This window comes from Equus caballus, chromosome 23 (genome assembly GCF_041296265.1).
Source record: "Equus caballus isolate H_3958 breed thoroughbred chromosome 23, TB-T2T, whole genome shotgun sequence".
Taxonomy (NCBI): Eukaryota; Metazoa; Chordata; class Mammalia; order Perissodactyla; family Equidae; genus Equus; species Equus caballus.
Window position 1 is genome coordinate 52,147,370 of NC_091706.1, and position 18,853 is coordinate 52,166,222.

The 18,853-nt window shown below is 42.1% G+C and overlaps 1 protein-coding gene across 5 annotated transcripts in view; it reads right to left on the reverse strand.

Annotated features, from left to right (window-relative positions):
- SLC24A2 (solute carrier family 24 member 2) overlaps positions 1–18,028 on the reverse strand; it is a 244,875-nt gene extending 226,847 nt beyond the window's left edge. For 2 of the 5 annotated variants that reach the window (XM_070248272.1, XM_070248271.1), the window contains exons 1-2: positions 16,852–17,217; positions 14,921–16,004 (exon numbers count right to left, since the gene is read on the reverse strand). In XM_070248272.1, the coding sequence (XP_070104373.1) occupies positions 14,921–15,850 (930 nt within the window). In that variant the 5' untranslated portion in view covers positions 15,851–16,004; positions 16,852–17,217. Of the gene's footprint in view, positions 1–14,920; positions 16,005–16,851; positions 17,459–17,887 lie in introns of those variants that run through there. The other 3 variants (XM_070248273.1, XM_070248274.1, XM_023627420.2) reach the window with 3 other exon arrangements.
- Positions 18,029–18,853: the final 825 nt, after the last annotated feature.

The following is an 18,853-nucleotide window of genomic DNA, read 5'->3' on the forward strand; positions in this document are numbered from 1 at the left end:
ACCTTCACTTACACTTTCAAGGTCAGAGCTATTTGTGGCTATCCACTTAATTGGACTTAAAATAAAAGGCAGCAGAAAAACAGCAGATTTGTAACGGCCCTTCAAAGCAAGCATCAAAAGAGCAGCCTGGCACGTCAGAACCTATCTGAAAAAATCAGCCTTGTTCGGACACACAAAATGCCATCCGCCATGCCACCAGCTCCTGTGCAGCTGAAGCAAGCTAGAAGCAAGAGAGGGGATGTTTCCTGAGTCCCTTGGAAACCACTGGAGCTTTGAACCAATTGTGCATTTTTGTACGAAGCATGATTGCTTAGATAAGATCTCTTTACCCTCAGAGTGTGCTCATTAATCAGGTTGGTGCAATTATTGTTCACGTTAGACAATGACGGAGTGGATCATTACTGGTATTGTTATTATTTACTGTACATAGCTTCATACACTTAACAACATTTTGTTCAAGATGGAGGCAAATGTTCCTAGTGCCTGGAGTAGGAGGGGTTATACTGGAGGAGATGGGGTAGACAGGCAGGATTGGCCCACAACCAAGATGTATAAAGCTAAATGCCAAGCTCTGGAGAGCAAAATGGGCAAAGTTGACACATGGAAGCAAAGGACTGTAGCCTGCTGCTTTCCTGACAGGGCTGCTGGATAAGATGTAGGGTAGGGGATTTGATGACAAGAAACTCTCTTAGATGATACAGAAAAGAGTGAGAGGCAGGCAAAGCAGGGGGATGCAGCAACAGACGACAAACATCCTGGGTCCAACGTTCAAGTGGATTCACATTCCCAGGCTCTCCATCAGCAGGAAGCCCCAGACCCCCACAAACCCTGAATCCCCCTCCAGTCCTTAGCTTCAGGGGGATCAACCTTTTCTCAAGACCAACTCAAGGGAAGAGGCAGCTTTGTGGTTGATCCAAGGGTCCCAAATCACTCTAGATACAAGCATGCCCAAAGAACAATGTGGAACAGTAGACCCAGGGGTTCCCAGTCCAGGAGCTGCCCCATTTATGGAGCACATTCCTTAACAACCACAGAACAGGAGAAAATATTCGCAAATCATATATACAATAAGGGACTTATATCCAGAATATATGAAGAAATCTTAAACTCAAGTAAGGCAAATAACCCAATTTTTTTAAATGGGCAGAGGATTTGAATAGGCATTCCTCCAAAGAAGATATACAAATGGCTAATAAACTCATGAAAAGATTGTCAATATCATCATCCTTCAAGGAAATCAGAATCAAAATCACAATGAGATACTACTTCCCATCCACTAGGATGAGGATAATCAAAAAGGCATATAATAACAAATGTTGGCAAAGATGTAGGGAAATCGGAACCATCATACATTGCTGATAGGAATGCAAAATGGTGCAGCCACTTTGGAAAACAGTTTGGCAGTTCCTTAATATGTTAAACACAGAGTAAGCACATGACCCAGCAATTCCACTCCTGAGTCTATACCAAAGAGAACTGAAAACATATATCCACACAAAAACTTGTAAGCAAGTGTTCACAGCAGCATTATTTATAACGGCCACAAAGTGGAAATCAACCAAATGTCCATCAACTGATGGATGGATAAACAAAATGTGGTATAGTCCTACAATGGAGTATTTGGCTGTAAAAAGGCAACAACACAGATGAACCTTGAAACATTATGCTAAGTGAAAGAAGCCAAACATAAAAGGCCACATATTATACAATTCCACTAATAGGAAATGTCCACAAGGCAAATCTATAGCAACAGAAAGTAGATTGGTGGCTACCAAGGACGGGGGGAGAGAGGAATAGAGAGTGACTACTAATAGGTACGGGTTTCTTTTTGGGGGTGATGAAATGTTCTAAAATTAAATAGTGGTGATGGTTGTACAACTCTGTGAATATACAAAAAAACACTGAATTGCACACTTAGGTGAATTCTATGGTAAGTGAATTCTATCTCCAAAGAACTATTATAAAAAAGTGGCGAGAAACACTATTTAATGCTAGACAGCAAGGAGAACTAACTTGAGGCCACAGCTGGAGTGATCTGGCTTTTAGAATTGAGGGCCCTTACCTGTCCTGACACCCACACTTGCAACCTGAGGGGACCGGAGAATTTCTAACCAATCCTGTTTCTCAAGTCAGAAACGTTGTTTGCCACTTGACTTTAATACATAAGCCATGGCATGTTGTGACTGATTCAGGCCTAGACTTTTTATCATGAGCACTCATCACCACCATTCTCAAGGGCACAAAGTACCCTCTGCCCTTTTACCCATGACACAGACCAAGACACCGAATACGGAAGATGGGATTGGCTAGTCCCCGAGTCAAGGGGAGAGATTCAATCCAGGACAGAAAACACAGATGCTGGCAAACCAACAGGCACTGCCATGACTGGATGGAGATGTGACAAGCTAAGATTAAATATTGATGATGTATAGAAGAAAAGAGTAAATACATTTTTAGGGCAGTGACAGGAGGGCTCAAAAGAATTTCACGGTTGAGTGAGGCTCAGTTTCACGGAGAGAGAAACTGCTTTTCTCTTAATCCCCTGCAAGAGCAGAGGGAAAGCAGGTTCAAGTCCGAACACTGAGGATTTAACTATTAGTTAGGGATGAGTCGGGGAACTGCGCCTTCATCTGGCTGCATGGGAGGCACAGAGAGGAGGGCCTGGGAAGTGAGGCAAGGTCTTGAAATGGCAGGAGGAAAACCCGACCTGGAGCAGACACAGGACTCAGGGAGAGCAGACTAGTAGCACAGGGAAGGGCCTCAGAGGAAAAGAGACAGGAGAAGAATATCGGCGGGTGGGACTGTATTCTCCTAAGCACCTTTCCTGTGCAATCTCATCAAAAACCACAGCCTCCCTATGAGGGAAATGATATTATTTTTCTTAATTTGTGGATAAACAAACATAAGCCCAGAGAGGTGAAGTAACTTGCCCAAGATCACACAGCCAGGAGGGTTACACTCTATCCTAGGCTTAAATAGTAATTCTATTGTGTTAACCCTTAACCATCATACTCTTAGAACACAAAGTCATGGGTTCCTGGGATGCACCAATGCTCAGTGCCTACCACAAGCCTAAAATAATAGAAGTGGTTCAACATCTATTTGACTGCTATCAGATGGCAGGGAAAAATGAAACTGCCTCAGCCTACTTGAGTGGTACGGGCAAAGGATGACAGGTTTATGCAGGAGAAATAGGGCTGCTGAAGGTGAAACCTGTATTTCTTCCTGCAACCTGTTTTCCCAGCTCAGAGTCTGTCAAGTAGCAAAAGAGAAAGCTACCTACAGAGCAGCAGAAACTCACTTGGCCCTTTCCAAGAAAGTCCTATGGATGGGGAGAGAACTCCTCATGACCCCTCCAAAGGAACTAGTCCCCTTTAACTGGGTTTCTTAATTGCAAAAGCACTCTGAAGGCGGTAAGTTCAGGGTTTCATGGCCGGACCACCTCTTCTATTGGCCAGTCCATAATTACAGACATAGACGGGTTTCTTTCCCATTAACAGAGAAGCACAGTTATCGGAGCTGGGGGGGACCTCGGAGATAAACTAGCCCCTTCATTTTCAGAGGAGATGCCTGGGGCAAAGTGCCTGGGTCAGGGTTAGAGAACCAATGTGTGGGATGAAAGGGACTCCATCTCTCCAGGCTTGGTTCCTGCCAACGCAGGATTCTCAGAGCACCCTTTAAAGCTGTAAACATGGCATCGCTGTGGCCTGGTGCCCAGACCCTTTCCAACCCACCAGTTTTTACCAGCACAAGAACTATGTCTGCATCGTTTGGTTTATAAGTCTTATCCTTCACAAAAAGGAAACCAACCTAATTGAAATGCAGCTTCAGCCTTCTAGTCAAGGCTCTGCTTCTCTCTGATTTCATACCTCCCTGTTCCATCCACATTTCTTTTCCACCTGATGACAAGCTCATCGGGAACCAAGGATGAGGTAAGGCTCAGGGAACACATCATGCTTGGATCTGCACCTTCCTTACCCTGCAATCCATCTATGTCAGAGCCAGGCAGGGGTACAAAGCAAGGCCACCACCAGCCCAAAAGTCACCTTTATTGCATTAAGAAAAGGCACCCCTTCCTCTGGGCAGCCACGGTCCCACACAAAAGCACAGTTTGTCCAGTAGAGTGATGAATGGATTTCTGCCCCTGTTCACCCCTTACTCCCACAGATGCCCTTGTGCAGTAAACTTGCACAGCTGTGCAGGGCAGCCCTGCTAAAAGGAAGAAGGAGAAAAAAAATTTCTTTACATGGCATTTTTTTAAAACTCAGGTCACTGGTGGGTCATGAAATTCTTTTAGAGGGTTGAAACTAGTATTTCTAATAGAAGAGAAAATATAAGAACTATAAAAGTGCCTCACTTAGATTTTTATACATATATGTAAATATAGATATATGTATGTGTACATGCATGCATGTGTATATACCAGGTTGAGATGTACAATATATTTCTTAGTGGGGGTCATGGTAAAATATTCGAAAGTCATTGACTTAACAGAGGCTAACATGAAGTGTGAATGTAATTTGGAGGTTTGCTTTGTGTTTATTTCCAGCTGTCCAGTGGGAAGCACTGAGAGAACTAGCATGCGTTTAGAGTCAGACAGACCCAAATTCAAATGCAGTTTAATACCACTAAATGTGGACCTTAGGCAATCACCTATGTTTTCTGATCCTCAGATTCCTGCTCTGCAGGTGGAGATGACATCTATTTCAGAGTGCTGACATGGTCAGGACCTGGTATTATCATGTCCAGTTTTCAGATCTCTCTCTTCTTTGACTTTCGAGAGACTGGTAGAGACCAGCAGTCCAGGGACACACGTGCGGCTGCCAAGGAGAGTTTTCACTGCAGAAGCCACAAAGGCTGAGGATGTCTGGAGTCCTGCAGTAAACTTTAAAGGACTTTCTCCCATGCACGGTGTTCTCCTGTCTGTCTGGAAGAGACACCTCCCTCGGCATGCTTAAACTAAAATTACGGCCTGGCCAACCCAGTCAAATCATTTGAGTGAAAATACTGCCTGTAAGCCAGCTGAGGAAAAGAGTGTGGTGATATGGGTATGCTTAGAGTCCAGTGTCCTGTTTTAGGTAAATGTATTAGATTATTACTTTGACGTGTTGGACTATTAGAGTATAGAAAGTATTAGAGCTTCTGAGGACAGAAATGACAAGCAATAAAAATAAAAGCAATCTTTCAGATCATCCAGGTCCAATCTCCCATTTACTAGATAAGGAAACAGAAGTCCTAGGAGGTACGTGATCCCCCAAGGTCACTTTGCCGGGAGCACATCCTAGTCCCTGGGAACCTCATTTCCCAACTCCTGAGTCACAAGGCCTCCTTCTGCAGAATAATTCATTCTTTAAAATAAAATCGTAAAAACCTCCTGGCTTTTCTCAGGTGTGGAGATGTGGGGAAGGGTGGGAGCTAAAGCTAGTGATTCTTAGCATATATGTGCAAGCGATCGTTAAGCCATCCCAGCAAACTGTAAAAATGACACGAAGGACATATAGCAAACTGACAGTCTACAGATGAAAAACAATTCTCAGTGAACATATTTTTCAACACGCAACCTCCCAATTAATCAAAGAAATGCAAACTGAAACAATAAAATGCTGTTTCACCTATGAAACTGGAAAACATTAAAAATTATAATAGTCCAGATTACCAAGGATGTAGCAATATAACAGAAACTTTAAAAAGCTCATAAACTTTGATCCAGAATTTCTGCTTCTCCAAAATCAGAAATTCCTGTGTAAGCATATTGGTTATAGCAATTTTTTATAGTAGTGAAATATCGCAATAATTCATAATATGAAAGTGACTTTCTATTTTATGATAATGCTAAACAGTGAATAACATTTTAGAAGAACATTTAATAACATGAGAAAATGCTCATAATAAGCCAAGATAGAAACAAAATTAAAATGGTATATACCCATTATAAGATTAAAGTTGTGCATATCCAGTATCTTTCCAATTTATTTAGATATACAGGTATATATGTGAATATGTGTGTGTGTGTCTATGTGAGAAAAGTCTGGAAGAATACATGCAAAAGTGTTCATAGTTATTTTTGGATGGTGCGATGGAGAGATTACAGGCTATTTTAAATTTTCCTTTTTTATTTTGCTGTGTTTTTATAATCTTGTACAATGAACATACTACTTTTAGTATCTGGTAAAAATATTATTTAAAAAACAAATCTAAAATTTAAAGTGGCCCCATATAACTGTTAGAATTGCATCTTAGATTTGATTTGATTCAAAATTTTTCATCGGTAGGATTTCTTGACGAGGAGCTTTATTACGATGGTCAGGCTGTATTAAACATTCTGAGAGTATACAATTAAAATTCCACATCAGTCCCTTGTCATATGCATTATCTTTTGACAAATCCCAAGTCTGAAACATATTTTCTGGCGATATAAAAGATTAACTATTCAGAGAAACCATTCTCAGTATATTACAAGCCCAAATGTTGGACATTATATTTTTAAATATATTTTAAAATTACCAAACTATGTTAGTGAGGAATTCAAGATCTTTTGGAACCCAGAACACCAACTACACACAAATCCAGAGAGCTTGGTATTGCTTTGCCTTTGAAGTATTTGTCACTCCCCAGTGGCCAGAGACTTGGTTTTTAGAAGCTACAAACATGAGGCCTGAAACGGAGGAGGTAGTTCAGAGACCTTCCTGCCTGGTAAGTTAGGAATCCTGAAGGGTTGACAGTCTCAGTGGGTGAACAAGGAAAAAACATCTGCCTAGCAAAAGGAAATAGTAGGATGTGCCTATTTTGGTATGGTTTTGAGTGGTACAGAAAAAAAGAGAGAAAGAGGAAAAAAAAGAGTCTCCCTCAAGAATTTCTAACCACACGTTCACTCATATGGGTGTGGAGCCTGAATTCACACTACCTCAGTAGAAAAAAGTCAAATACTTAGGTTAGATAGGTCCCAAGTTGGCTGTGCTCCCAGACACTTGATGGAAGAGCAAATATAGTTCTTTCTGGAGAAATACACCTAAAACCCAGGCCTCAACAATTTCCCACAGTTAAAGTTCCAAGGAACATGAATCCAAAATGTCAAAAGAAATCGTCCAACACATCGGGAAGCATGATCGAGAATCAAGAAAACAGCAAAACTAGACCTGCAAGAACATGGGTACTAGAAATATCAATTATGAGATATAAATATAAACATATTTAACATGTTTAGAGAAATAAAAGATGGCATTAAATGATGAAAGAATAAGAAACAATGAAAATTAACCTGAAGGATGTGAAAAAGAGCCACAAAACTTCTAGAAATAAATATAATTAAAATTAGAAACTTAGATGAGCTTTAGAGCCGATTAGACAAAATCGAAGAGAAAATCAGAAATGAGGAGGCAGACATAAAGAAATCACCAGAATGTGGAACACAGAAAAAATGAATAGTTAAAAGACACGGAGAATAGGGTGAGATGGTACAACATTGATCTAATCAGAATTCTAGAAGATTATAGGAAGAATGAAGTAGAGGCAAAATTGATGGAAGGTACCAATCCTCCAATTCAGGAAATCTAATGAATCACAAATAGGGGATAAATAAGTTAGAAAACCACACCTGACATAGCATAAGGAAAATGCTGAACACCAAAACAAGAGAAAAACCTTAAAAGTAGTCAAAGAGAAAAGACAGATTTCTTACAAAGGAGCAACATTTACACCTACAGCAGTCCTTTCAACATCAAAAATGGAAGTCAGAGACAGTGGAATACCATCTTCAAAGTAGGAAATAATTTTTTACCCACCAAAACTATCTTTCAGGAACGGAAGTGAAATACATCTCTAAACAAATAAAAACCAGGAGCATTTACTATTAAAAGATTCTTGCTAAAGGAACTTGCAAAGAATGTAAGTCAGTAGAGGGAAAAAAATCATAGAAAAAAGGTCTGATAGGAGAAAAGGAATGAGGAGGGAAGAAACTGGTAAAGTGTGGATAAATCTAAAAACATTTATGGCATAATGACAATGTCTAATTTGTAGGGTTAAAAAAGTGAAGATTATACCTCAATAAAGCTGTTATAAAATATCAGGATAGAACGCAAATCGTGGACTTCAAATCACATACAATGAGGAAGAGGTGACTGAGTCAAAACATTCTAAGGTCATTATGTTGTTTATCAGGAGTGTAAAGATATTAATTAACTTTATACCATGTAGAGTTAAGCATAAACATTAAAATTTTTAGTGTAAACACTAAAAGAATAGAAATAGGGTGTATAAATTCCAAACTATTAATGAGAAAAACAGAAAAAAATCAATTTAAAAAAGGCCACAAAAATTATAAAAAGAAAGATCAGAACAAACAGAAAGTATAAAAGAACAAGATAAAAAAGAACCCAAATGTAACAGTAACCACAATCAATGTAAGCAAGCTTTCCACTTAAAAGATAATGATTGTCAAACTGAATTGAACAAAATGCTGCTGTTTTCTATTTACTAGAGACTTATTGTCATATAAGCCATGATAGTTGTTTTGTTTCTTTTTTGCAATGCAAGTACCTGACTTAAGCTTTGATTGCAGAGGCATCCACTTCAAAGATGGCTATCTTGAATGAACACATTGATAAAGAGCCAGGTCGCCTCTCTCCACTGAGGCTCCTTTGTTCTAGAGATCTTGGTTGATTTCAATAACTGGCCTCTTGGGCCACTTGTTTTTCTCTCTTCCCACTTTAAATTCTTGCTGTTGTGTTTTAAATTCACCAATAAAGAGTGAGCCTGCAAAACTCAAGCCCGCCATCCCCAACCCAATAAAAGCTGAACCCCAGGCCCATGCCCTCTCTCTCTCTCTACTGGTGACTTTGCTGTGTGGAGCCAGGTGTGCTGCATAATTCCCAGGTCCTGCAAGTAATAAAAGTTTATTTTTTTAAAGTTTCCTGACAATTATTGCTGAAGGGCATCTTACAATCATAAGAAGAACTACAAGGTCTGGTCCAGCCACAACACTGCTTATTGATAGGCTGGGATGGGCACAAAACATTTATCTGAAACAAAAGAAGATTGAATGTAGAAGATTGGCAAAACTAAACCAGTCAAAGCCAGCCCTTATGGCCTAGTGGTTAAAGTTCTGTGCTTTCTGCTTCGGCGGCCTGGGTTCGTCTCCCCGTCATGGAACAATGCCACCCATCTATCAGTTGCCATGCTGTGGTGGTGGCTCACACAGAAGAACTAGAAGGACTTACAACTAGATATACAACCAGGCTCGGGGCTTGGGGAAAAGGAGAAAAAGAAAAAAGAGGAAAGACTGGCAACAGATGTTAGCTCAGGGCGAATTCTTCCCTGCAAAAAAAAAACTAAACAAGTCAAATCCACACTATAGATGTACCTGTCTCCTCAACGACCAGAAAGCAGCTTAACATAACAATCCCATTCCTTGTTAAAGTTAAAATACAATACAAATTATCTGGTTCTACCAAAAAAGGTGGGGGGTGGGGTGGGGTGGGGAGGGGAAGGTGTAGGGGGTGGGGAGAAAAGAAGAGGGGAGGAAGGGAGGAAGGAAGGGATGTAGTGGTAACTCGTTGCTCTCGTTATTGCTAGAAGGACTCACAAAGGTTAGGTTCCCTCTTGCTGAAGAAACTAGAATAACCAGGGAAACAGCCCTGGGCACTCTGAACTCAGTGTGTTAAAATCCACTGGGCTTTTTGGGTCTCTAAAAATGCCTCCTTCACTCTCTGAATCCCATGTAGTAAACGAACAGTTTGCTTTTATAAAAAAGAAAAATAGCAGCATGCTGTATCCCTAGATAAACACACATACTTGAAATATCATGATTTATAAGAAATATATATTTGGTCATTCAGATAACCAAAAGATACTTCTCCTATGTATTTGTTCTTTGCCCACCGTTCCTGGCTCCAGAAAATCTTTCGAATTTCCTAAGTGATGAGAGTGATAAGGGTATCTTTTGTTATGTTAATGAAGTGACTTTTGGAAAGCACCTAACCATGGGGGCTGGTGGCCAATGGAGCCAACCAATGATTAGAGGGTTGGAAGTTTCCGTCCAACCCCCTGACCTCTGGGGAGGGGAGGGGACTGGAGGTTCAATCAATCGCCAATGGCCAATGATTTACTCAATTCCGCCTCTGTAAGGAAGCCTCCATAAAATCCCAAAAGGATGGCTTCACGAGCTTCCTGGCTGGTGAACACATGGAGGTGCTGGGAGAGTGGCATGTCTGGAGAGGGGCATGGAGGCTCTGCATACTTTCCCCAGGCCTTGCCCTCTGCATATCTTCCATCTGGCTGCTCCTGAGTTATGTTCTTTTGTAACAAACCAGTGATCTAGTAAGCAAAATGTTTCTCTGAGTTCTGTGAGCCACTCTAGCAAATTAATCAAACCTGAGGAGAGGGTCATGGGAACCTCTGACTTACAGTCAGTCAGTCAGAAGGACAGGTAACCACCTGGGCTTTCAACTGGCATCTGAAGTGGGGTGGGGGGCAGTCTTGTAGGACTGAACCCTTACCCTGTGGAGTGTGATGATTTCTCTAGGTAGACAGTGTCAGAATTGAGTTGAATTGAGTGAAATCTTGGACATGCTGCTGGTGTCCGAGAATTGTGTGGTGTTGTGTGGGAAGCCCCCCTCATACACACATTGGAATTGGATCCATGAACCCCAAAGACTATTACATTCATAGGCATCTAGGCAGTTAAGAATTTTAATGGCTAAATTTTATTTCTTTTGAGAAGGACAGAGAGTTACCAAGTCTATCACCAATATTACCCTTTGACTTATTATAAGGACAATCTTACCTTATCTTCCTTCAAGTTTGTACACTAATTTTACTAATTTATTAACTAGGTTTGGAGAGGGAACAAAGGTTGAATTTGTCACATATTCTGTGCCTTAAGCAAGCTTGGGACTATTCGTTTGTATTTATATAATTAGTTATGGTTTAGCACCTTACCAGAAATACTTTACGAGGAATATTTATAACACGGTTTCAATTCCGATTTTCCCATGAACATGAATAACAATTTGAATTGCAAACACTCTGTTTACAAACAACTTTTCAAGAGCACACAAACTGAATAGCAAGGCACACTTAAATTACTAAGTAGCCTGCTCTTCAACTATCCAGCTTTAAGCATCTTTATTTAGACCATTCCCTTCATTAGAACTGGGCTGACTTGCTGTCAGATTACAGTGCCAAGTCTAAGAAGAAGTTAAATACCATGGACAGCTGCTTTCTAGGCCAATGACAGCCTAGCATCATCACAGATCAAAGCACCTCAGCAGCCGGGCCAGGCACACAGCAAAACACACCAGATGCCCTGAAACTCCACTGCTTCCCATCCTGCAGAATTCAAATTTATTCCTAACCAGCTATGGAGAGGTTTTTAGAAGACAGTCTCAATTATTTATAAATAAAAATATCCTTAAAACAAAAATCTCTGCTTAGCATGGATATTTCTAAACTCCAGCTAATGGCCTAGTTATTTCAAGCAAAATTCCATACAATAAAAATTTCAAGACAACAAAAGCATTTGGAGGTTTCCTTGCAGTTTATGATAATATCTGGCCTGCACACATTCACTGTATGTGGACAAGGGCTTATAAATATTATAATATGACAAATGTTATATGCCCCTAAGAAAGACAATAGCCTGCCTAACTCAGTGATTCACTGGTGTGAATTCCAATTTTCAAGGAACACTTTGAAATTCTCAAATTCGAAATAATTTATTCTGCTTCACTTTTCATTTAAGAATGAAAGATAAAAGGAAGGGCATGAACATTTATTGAGCAACCCACATTTGCCACGGACCATGTCAGCTGCTTAACATTCAGTTCTTCATTTAATAATTTTCCCAACATTATGAGGTAGGCATTATTATTTTCATTTTTGAAAGTAGGAAACTGAGACTCAGAGTTTATGTGACTTCTCTGAGGTCACAGGCTTATTACACGCCTGGCTTAAAATCTTCTTTCCCTGAGTCAAAGCCCAGGGTCTCTTTACCATGTCATGACACTGCACACCTTTTTAAAAAGGATCATGTTATAACTAAAAGAAATAATAACAAAATAACAAGTAAAAAACAACACACATGGTAGAACAATTAAATGAAATAAGAAACTATTACGCTAACTACGAAAAAAATGCCAGTTCACATTTCTCCATGCTTCACAGTTGCCCCATGACATATACTATCAAATGAAATCAAATTAAGATTTTCAACTTGTCTATGAAGCAAGTAGTTTCAAAGATACTTCACTGCCTAGAGCTTAGCAGATTTGATGATTTTTCAGCAAGAACCATTGATGATTTGTACAAGAATATCTAAAACACGTTTCTTCCACTTTCCCAAACTCCTCTACCCCATAATTGTGGAAATAAGACAATGAGCTGGCTTTGCATGAAAACATGCTTAGTATGTTTGCTTCCTAAATTCTTGGACAGCACATTCCTCTCTATGAAGACTCCACTGAGGGCTGCCTTTGGCTTAGGATCTCTTTTCTGAGTGTAATGATGGTGTTAGAAGCACCAACTTCCGTAGGAAAGGTGGGGTACGCAGACAGAAATCAACTTTGCAGATCAGAGAACCAGATGGCCACACTCAAGGACTCAGCCCTCTGTGGGACACCTTACGTTCAGTCTGAGAGCAAAACCTCCATAAGATTCTGAAATCAGGAATAAGACAAAAACTAATTATGTAAAAAAAAAATTTTCCAGCAATAATTCAAAAGTGAAATTGGCAAGGTGAAATTTCCTGAAGGAAACCTCATATCATTGCATGGTGTTCCACCTAAAAATATATAGCTGTGATATAGCACTTTTGAGGAAAATCAAATAAGACATAGCTATGTTAAAAAATTTTGTTCCCATGATAATTTATAGTTCAATCTAGTTACTGAATGCCAAAAGAAATAATAATGATTAAATAAAATAAACTAAAGCTATTTGGGGCTAAAAGGAAAATCATACAATGAACCCATTTTGGGGGAAAATCAGAAACAGGAGAAATAGTCATGAATATAATATGCTTTCTTTTTTAATTAGATAAATCCAGAATTTCTGAGTTGAAAAAATGCAGAATATTAAGCATAGTACGAAATTATGGATATGAATAACAACTGTTTAGGAATGTCAGCTTAAGTTGTTGACTTTTAAATTATCATAAAAATGACATGACAGTCACCTAATATAGCAGGTAAAAATCCTGCTAGAGCTACTTTACTGAATGGCTTATAATTGATTAAATACTGTTTGTAAACCATCTTTAAAAAGTTATTCCCAAATGCACGAAACCAGCTTCCCCTCCCCCCAAATCAGAATACAAAATCCCCCTGCAATCTTAAAGACAACATTGGACGGCTCTGCACATTTCTTTTTCATAAATGTTGCCAACATAACCTTCAGCCAAGTCTAAGTTTGAAGTTCCACTGTGGTACAACAAGACAAAAAAGTCAAAAAGACTTTTTACCCTTGATGTGCCCAGGATCTTCATAAGACACCAAATCATCTGCCTGCTTCTAAAAAGTATGCCTTTCTCGTGGTAATTGTTCAGTACTCTGATTGGAATAAACAGAGACCACTAACGCAAACCACCAAACCAGCAGCCAGGCTTGAGGAGATGGCTGGAGGGAGGACCTCTTGGCCACAAAACTGGAGCAGGGAGAGGGGCTCCAATGATGACCCCGTCTTATGCCCTCAAGGATATATACTCAGTGATCACATCTGAATGCTTGTTTGCCACGTATCCTGCTAACTGATCCTTTTTTACTATAGTTTCTACCAAGCAACCATATACTGAGTGAAATGTTAGGAAAAAAATACAGGACAAAACATTTCCCTTTTGCATGTTATACATAGAAATATTCCTAGTGGGTTTTTTCTGCACTTTTCTTCCATTTCATGGCTGCTACAAATATGGTGGATAGTCATCAAACTTGAACATAAAGGAATTATGCTAAATTAATATAATGCTTTTTCCATTCTGGACAAAATATCTCACCCGCCACTCAACATCTGTTTTTGGCATACATGAGAATTTTCCCAGATGTTAGTGAGAAAAGTCTGCATATGTGTTTTGGCTTTCTGTTTAAAATCACATTCAGAGATGACATGCCAATGTTAGGATATAAATCAGAACTGTATTACCAGACTTGCAAAATTTTATTATGTTGCTTATTCCTTTAAAAAGTTAATTGATATTTTTGCAGACCAATTTCTTCTAAGCTCTTTACCAATCTGCTCGCCATCGAAGTGGTGGGGTGACCACTGTTGTCATTAAAACTCCCTCAAATTCTACCTTAAAAATATTTTGGGTCCTGTTTATCATGGGATGCCAAACGGGCCATTGAGCTGTAGAGGCAGGTAGCAGGGCTTGCCAATGATGCTCTTTACTGAATCTTGCTCAGCTCCTAGTCAAGTGATTGGAGCATTATTGTGCGATCGAGAAGAATGGCTGTGACCCACTCTAGTGACCAGTCCTGCTGGGCTCTAAGCAAACAAACTTTCTTCCCTAAATATTTTTAAAGAGATGATTCTTGATCATTGTCACGTGACCATTTAAAAAGAAAAGGCCCTGCAATTTGCTAGGCTCACACACACTTTCCCATGAAAATTAAATTGCTCACAAAATCGTGCCTACTTTCGGAAAAGGAGACAAATAACTGCTAAGTCTGCCCTGGGATGTTTATGTAAGCTATATTTACAAATGTTTTACTCTGAAGCAAGTAGCTTGAGAATTTAGGAGACATCCACAAGAATACCCCGAATTATTTTTCCCACTGGCATGTTAGTCTGGCTATCACAGAACTGCAGAAAGCAGTCTGCTATCCCCTACAGCCCACAACACTATCACATTAAAAAAGTGGCTGATCTCAAAAACATATAATTCAGAACTACGGTCAAGAAGAACATCAAATAAACAACCACCACCACCAACCTTTGCTTGGGCCTCTGGTGCTGTCACCTTGACGACTTTATTGCGATTGATCATTTGCTTCACCCATCTTTCTACTTGGACGTTGAATTTCATGAAAACCACATAGCCAAAATAAGCTGTTAAGAGAAGTAAGCTTTCCCACCACATGATAACGTTATCCAGGAAAAATATGATGAGCATGATCAAGTCAATGATGTAGAAGGACACGTCCCGAAAAAGTGGCCACCACGTCAGGTTTAAAATTTCTCTAGAAAAGAGAGCACACATGCCAATAACAAAGAGGATATTGAACACTGCTGAGCCCACGATTGTGCCTATGCCAACATTGCTATGAGCAATAAATACCCCTATGAGAGATGTGAAAAGTTCTGGGGCCGAGCCCCCCGCGGCCATAAAGGTAGCTCCAGCCACATCATCAGAGATGCCCAGTTTTTCAGTGATGACCGTCAAAGAAGGAACGAAGAACTCATCGCAGACGATGGCTAAGGCTATGAACATGTAGATCATCCCAATTACATGGAGAATGATGGCGCCTCTTCTTCGCTGCTCAAGGGAAAAGATGTCTCGTGGGTAGTCTCCCTGGGCATGATCTGTATTATTCTCAGATGTGTCTTCTTGAGAAAGAGGTGGCTGTGAAGTATAATGCTCAATCTCGTCATTTAAATCTAAGAGAGTTCTTTGACGGTAACCGTGTGCTACCCTAGGGCCACGTGCACCACTGGCTTCTCCTGTGCTCTGTGTCTCTGTGTCAGAAAAGGCACTGATTGAAAACGGGACAGTGCTAACGGCCACCAGGCCCAGGACAAGGCCTAAGATTCGAATTAACTTTAGTTTTTTCCTGACATTATAATGTCTCCTGCAGCCAGATAGTGACTTATCTGAACACCATTTGTCAAGGAAAGCGATGGCTGTGTTTTGGGGCAGATCCATCCTGAGTCTTCTGGTGGATGTGGTGGTCTTCAAATTGTACACTCAACCAGACGGTTCTTTCATACTTTTCCTCGCTTTACAGTTAACGGTGCTGTGGGGCACTTCCAAAATCAGGGATTCTTAGGCTTCACAGAAAATATTTTCGATGTTTATGCTTAAATAAAAATAAAAACAAGCATAAGTAAATCATAAAATCATATGTCTTCTTTACAAATAAAATGACTCTGCAGATGATCAAGTCCTATCCTACAGCATTGTGACCTCGGGTAAGTTACTTTACTCCTTTGTGCCTCAGTTTCCCCATTTCAAAAATTAGGACAATTATAGCGCCTACCACCAAGGACTGCTTTGAGGATGGGTTAAAACACACGAAGCACTAAGAGCAGGATGTGGCACATCACAGGCACTTACGCTAACGTACGTGCAAATTCAAACATTTTAGTAAATCCAATGTTAGATGTAGACTATGGAGAGGTGTTAAGTATAAAATTTTATAGATGAAAATCTATTAGTTTATTCCACCTGAAATCATGTAACAAATACCCTCTCAGTGCTAAAAAGATACCATTTGTTTTAGAACTATCTATGTACTTGACAACCAACAATTATTCACTGTATTTTCTGTTAGTCCAATTATATAATTCCAGTGGCAGGCACACTTTTCTATTTAATCTATCACTTGGAAAGGACTGAGTGCTGAAGGACCTACTACTCTTTCCTGCACACATAAAGACCTTGGGATCTTATTTTTCACGAAAAGCCTCTCCCATATTAGATGCGAAAAAGTAGCCCTTTAAAAAAGGTAAGTTTAGAGAAGAATGTTCTGGTGACACGAACACCGTCTTCCCTAAACATTGTTTTCAGCTCAAGCTTATTTTTAAAAACAACCTTTACTCATGTTTAAAATAGATAACTTAGTAAATCAAACAACTCCTAACAAGCAGGCTATTTCAAGAGATCAAATGTGGATTTCATAAACAATATGCAAGTTGCAGCAATACCTCTGTCCACAAAATCTGCCAAAAATAGCCCCAGCGCTGACTCTTCTAGTAGGTTAGATATGCAAGCAGTTGTCATTCTCTTTCCCACAGAGGAGATGGGTGAAATATCCAGACACGACAGCTGATATTCTGAAGGTTCCTCTCATTGATTTTCTTTAAAAACACTGTTTAAGTTTTTTCCCCCCTATATCAACGATTTCATTTTCCAGGCGTTCGCTGAGATCATCTCAGGTGTAAAATAAGCTAATTAAACACACGCCACTTAAACACTGAGATTAGCTGGAGCTCAGGTTTGCAGAGCAGAGCAAGGGCACGAATCAAACCAACTGAGAGGCTGCTACTCCTAAGATAGACTCAACCCGTCACAGAGATTCCTGGCCAGCTGCAGATGTCGACGCTTAGCAGGAGCGATTAAGCGAATCACGGCGCTCTGGGGATTGTCACAATGCTGGGTCGGGGCAACCGGCAGAGACGGACCCAACTCCCAGGGTGCGCTGTCGGCTCCAGCCTGCGCCAGGCTCGACCTGCAAACCCACCACTCCGCTCCCTGGGAGCTGCCTCTGCCGGCGAAGTGCACCCCCAGCCGCGCCCCAACTTCGCCTTGTGTGGTCCCAAACTTTCCCTGGTGGGTTAATAGAAAAATAAAACTAAAGGACAGACGCCCCACTAGCGAACCGGGAGCTGGGATGCAGCTTGGGGAGGCGCTTGGCCCGCATCTCCCCGAATCTTTGCGGGGAGTAGGGAAAGGGAGCGCCCCTCTGCGCATCTCCCCCGACGGCAGGCCCTGCTCCGCGCCCCCGACCCCGAGGCGGAAGCAAAGGCGATTGGGGTGAGAGAAGCGGGGGCTCGAATGCCGCGCCCCGGAGCAGAGAGAGTTGGCTAACTCCTGGCGGGGCCTGGGGCACCCACGGCCACCGCGGAGCCACCTGTGAGTCTGCGGCGCGGCAGCGGGATGCGCGCAACCGGGATCCGGGGACAACGACCACTGAGGCCACCGAGCCTGGCGGCTGGCGGGGGCTCGGACGGCCGCACTTACCGGGATCCGCCAGGAGGACGCGCACACGGCGGGGGCCCGAGCGCGGCCCGCTGCTCCGGTCCGCCGCCTCCGCCGGCCCGCCGCCTCCCCGCTCCGAGGCCGGGCTCCGGCTCGCGCTCGCCGCCGCTCTCGCCGGCCGGGGCTGGGCTCGAGAGGAGACTGAGCCGCCGCGAGCCCCGCGCGCCGCCTCCGGTGCGGCCCGGCCCCCCGCGGCCCCTCCCTCTCGGCTCGGCGGGGAGCGCGGCCGCAGCGCGCCCGGCTCTCGCGCCCTCTGCTCCACGCCTCCCGCGCGCAGAGGCGACGCCGGCAGCCGTCTCTTAGGAGATTTCTCCGCAGTGGGGACGGGGGTCAGGATTTGCGGGCGAGCAAGGACGCAGAGGAGAAATCGCACAGGTCGCTGACGCGCCTGATTCGCAGAGCCTGAAAGTGCTGCCAACTTTGGGGTTATCGATGCTGAGCACCTCCTCTCCAATTATCTGCAAAAAGTGACAGCAGTCACACATTTCTTTAGGAGGCAGTGCGATGCGTAATGGTGGAACAGGCGTTCGGTGAAAAGGCACAGAGGCCTGCAGTGCTATCTGTTCAGGCCCCGGGGGTTCTGGAGTCTCGGGTTGGGATGGTTAGGACCCCGAAGGCTCTTTAGTCTCGCGGGCTGCCGTTTCATTTCATGGGTGATGAAACTGAGACCCAAGGCACACTATCATTTTGAGTTACGGGACAGGGTTCATGTTCTGGCCTCTAGACTCCTAGCCCAGTGCTCTTTTCCGCTCTGTCTGGAAAGCATGATCCCCTTGACCACAAGAAATTGAGTCAGGCTTTTAGGGATTCGAGGCAAGAATCTGGGCCAAAGAGTGGGAGAAGAGAGAAATCGGTTCCTGAGGGAAGCCCGATTCACTCAGCCCTGTGAGAACCACCAAAACTGCCGAGAGGTACCCACCAGCGAAACCTTTGGGGCCTTCAGGGTGT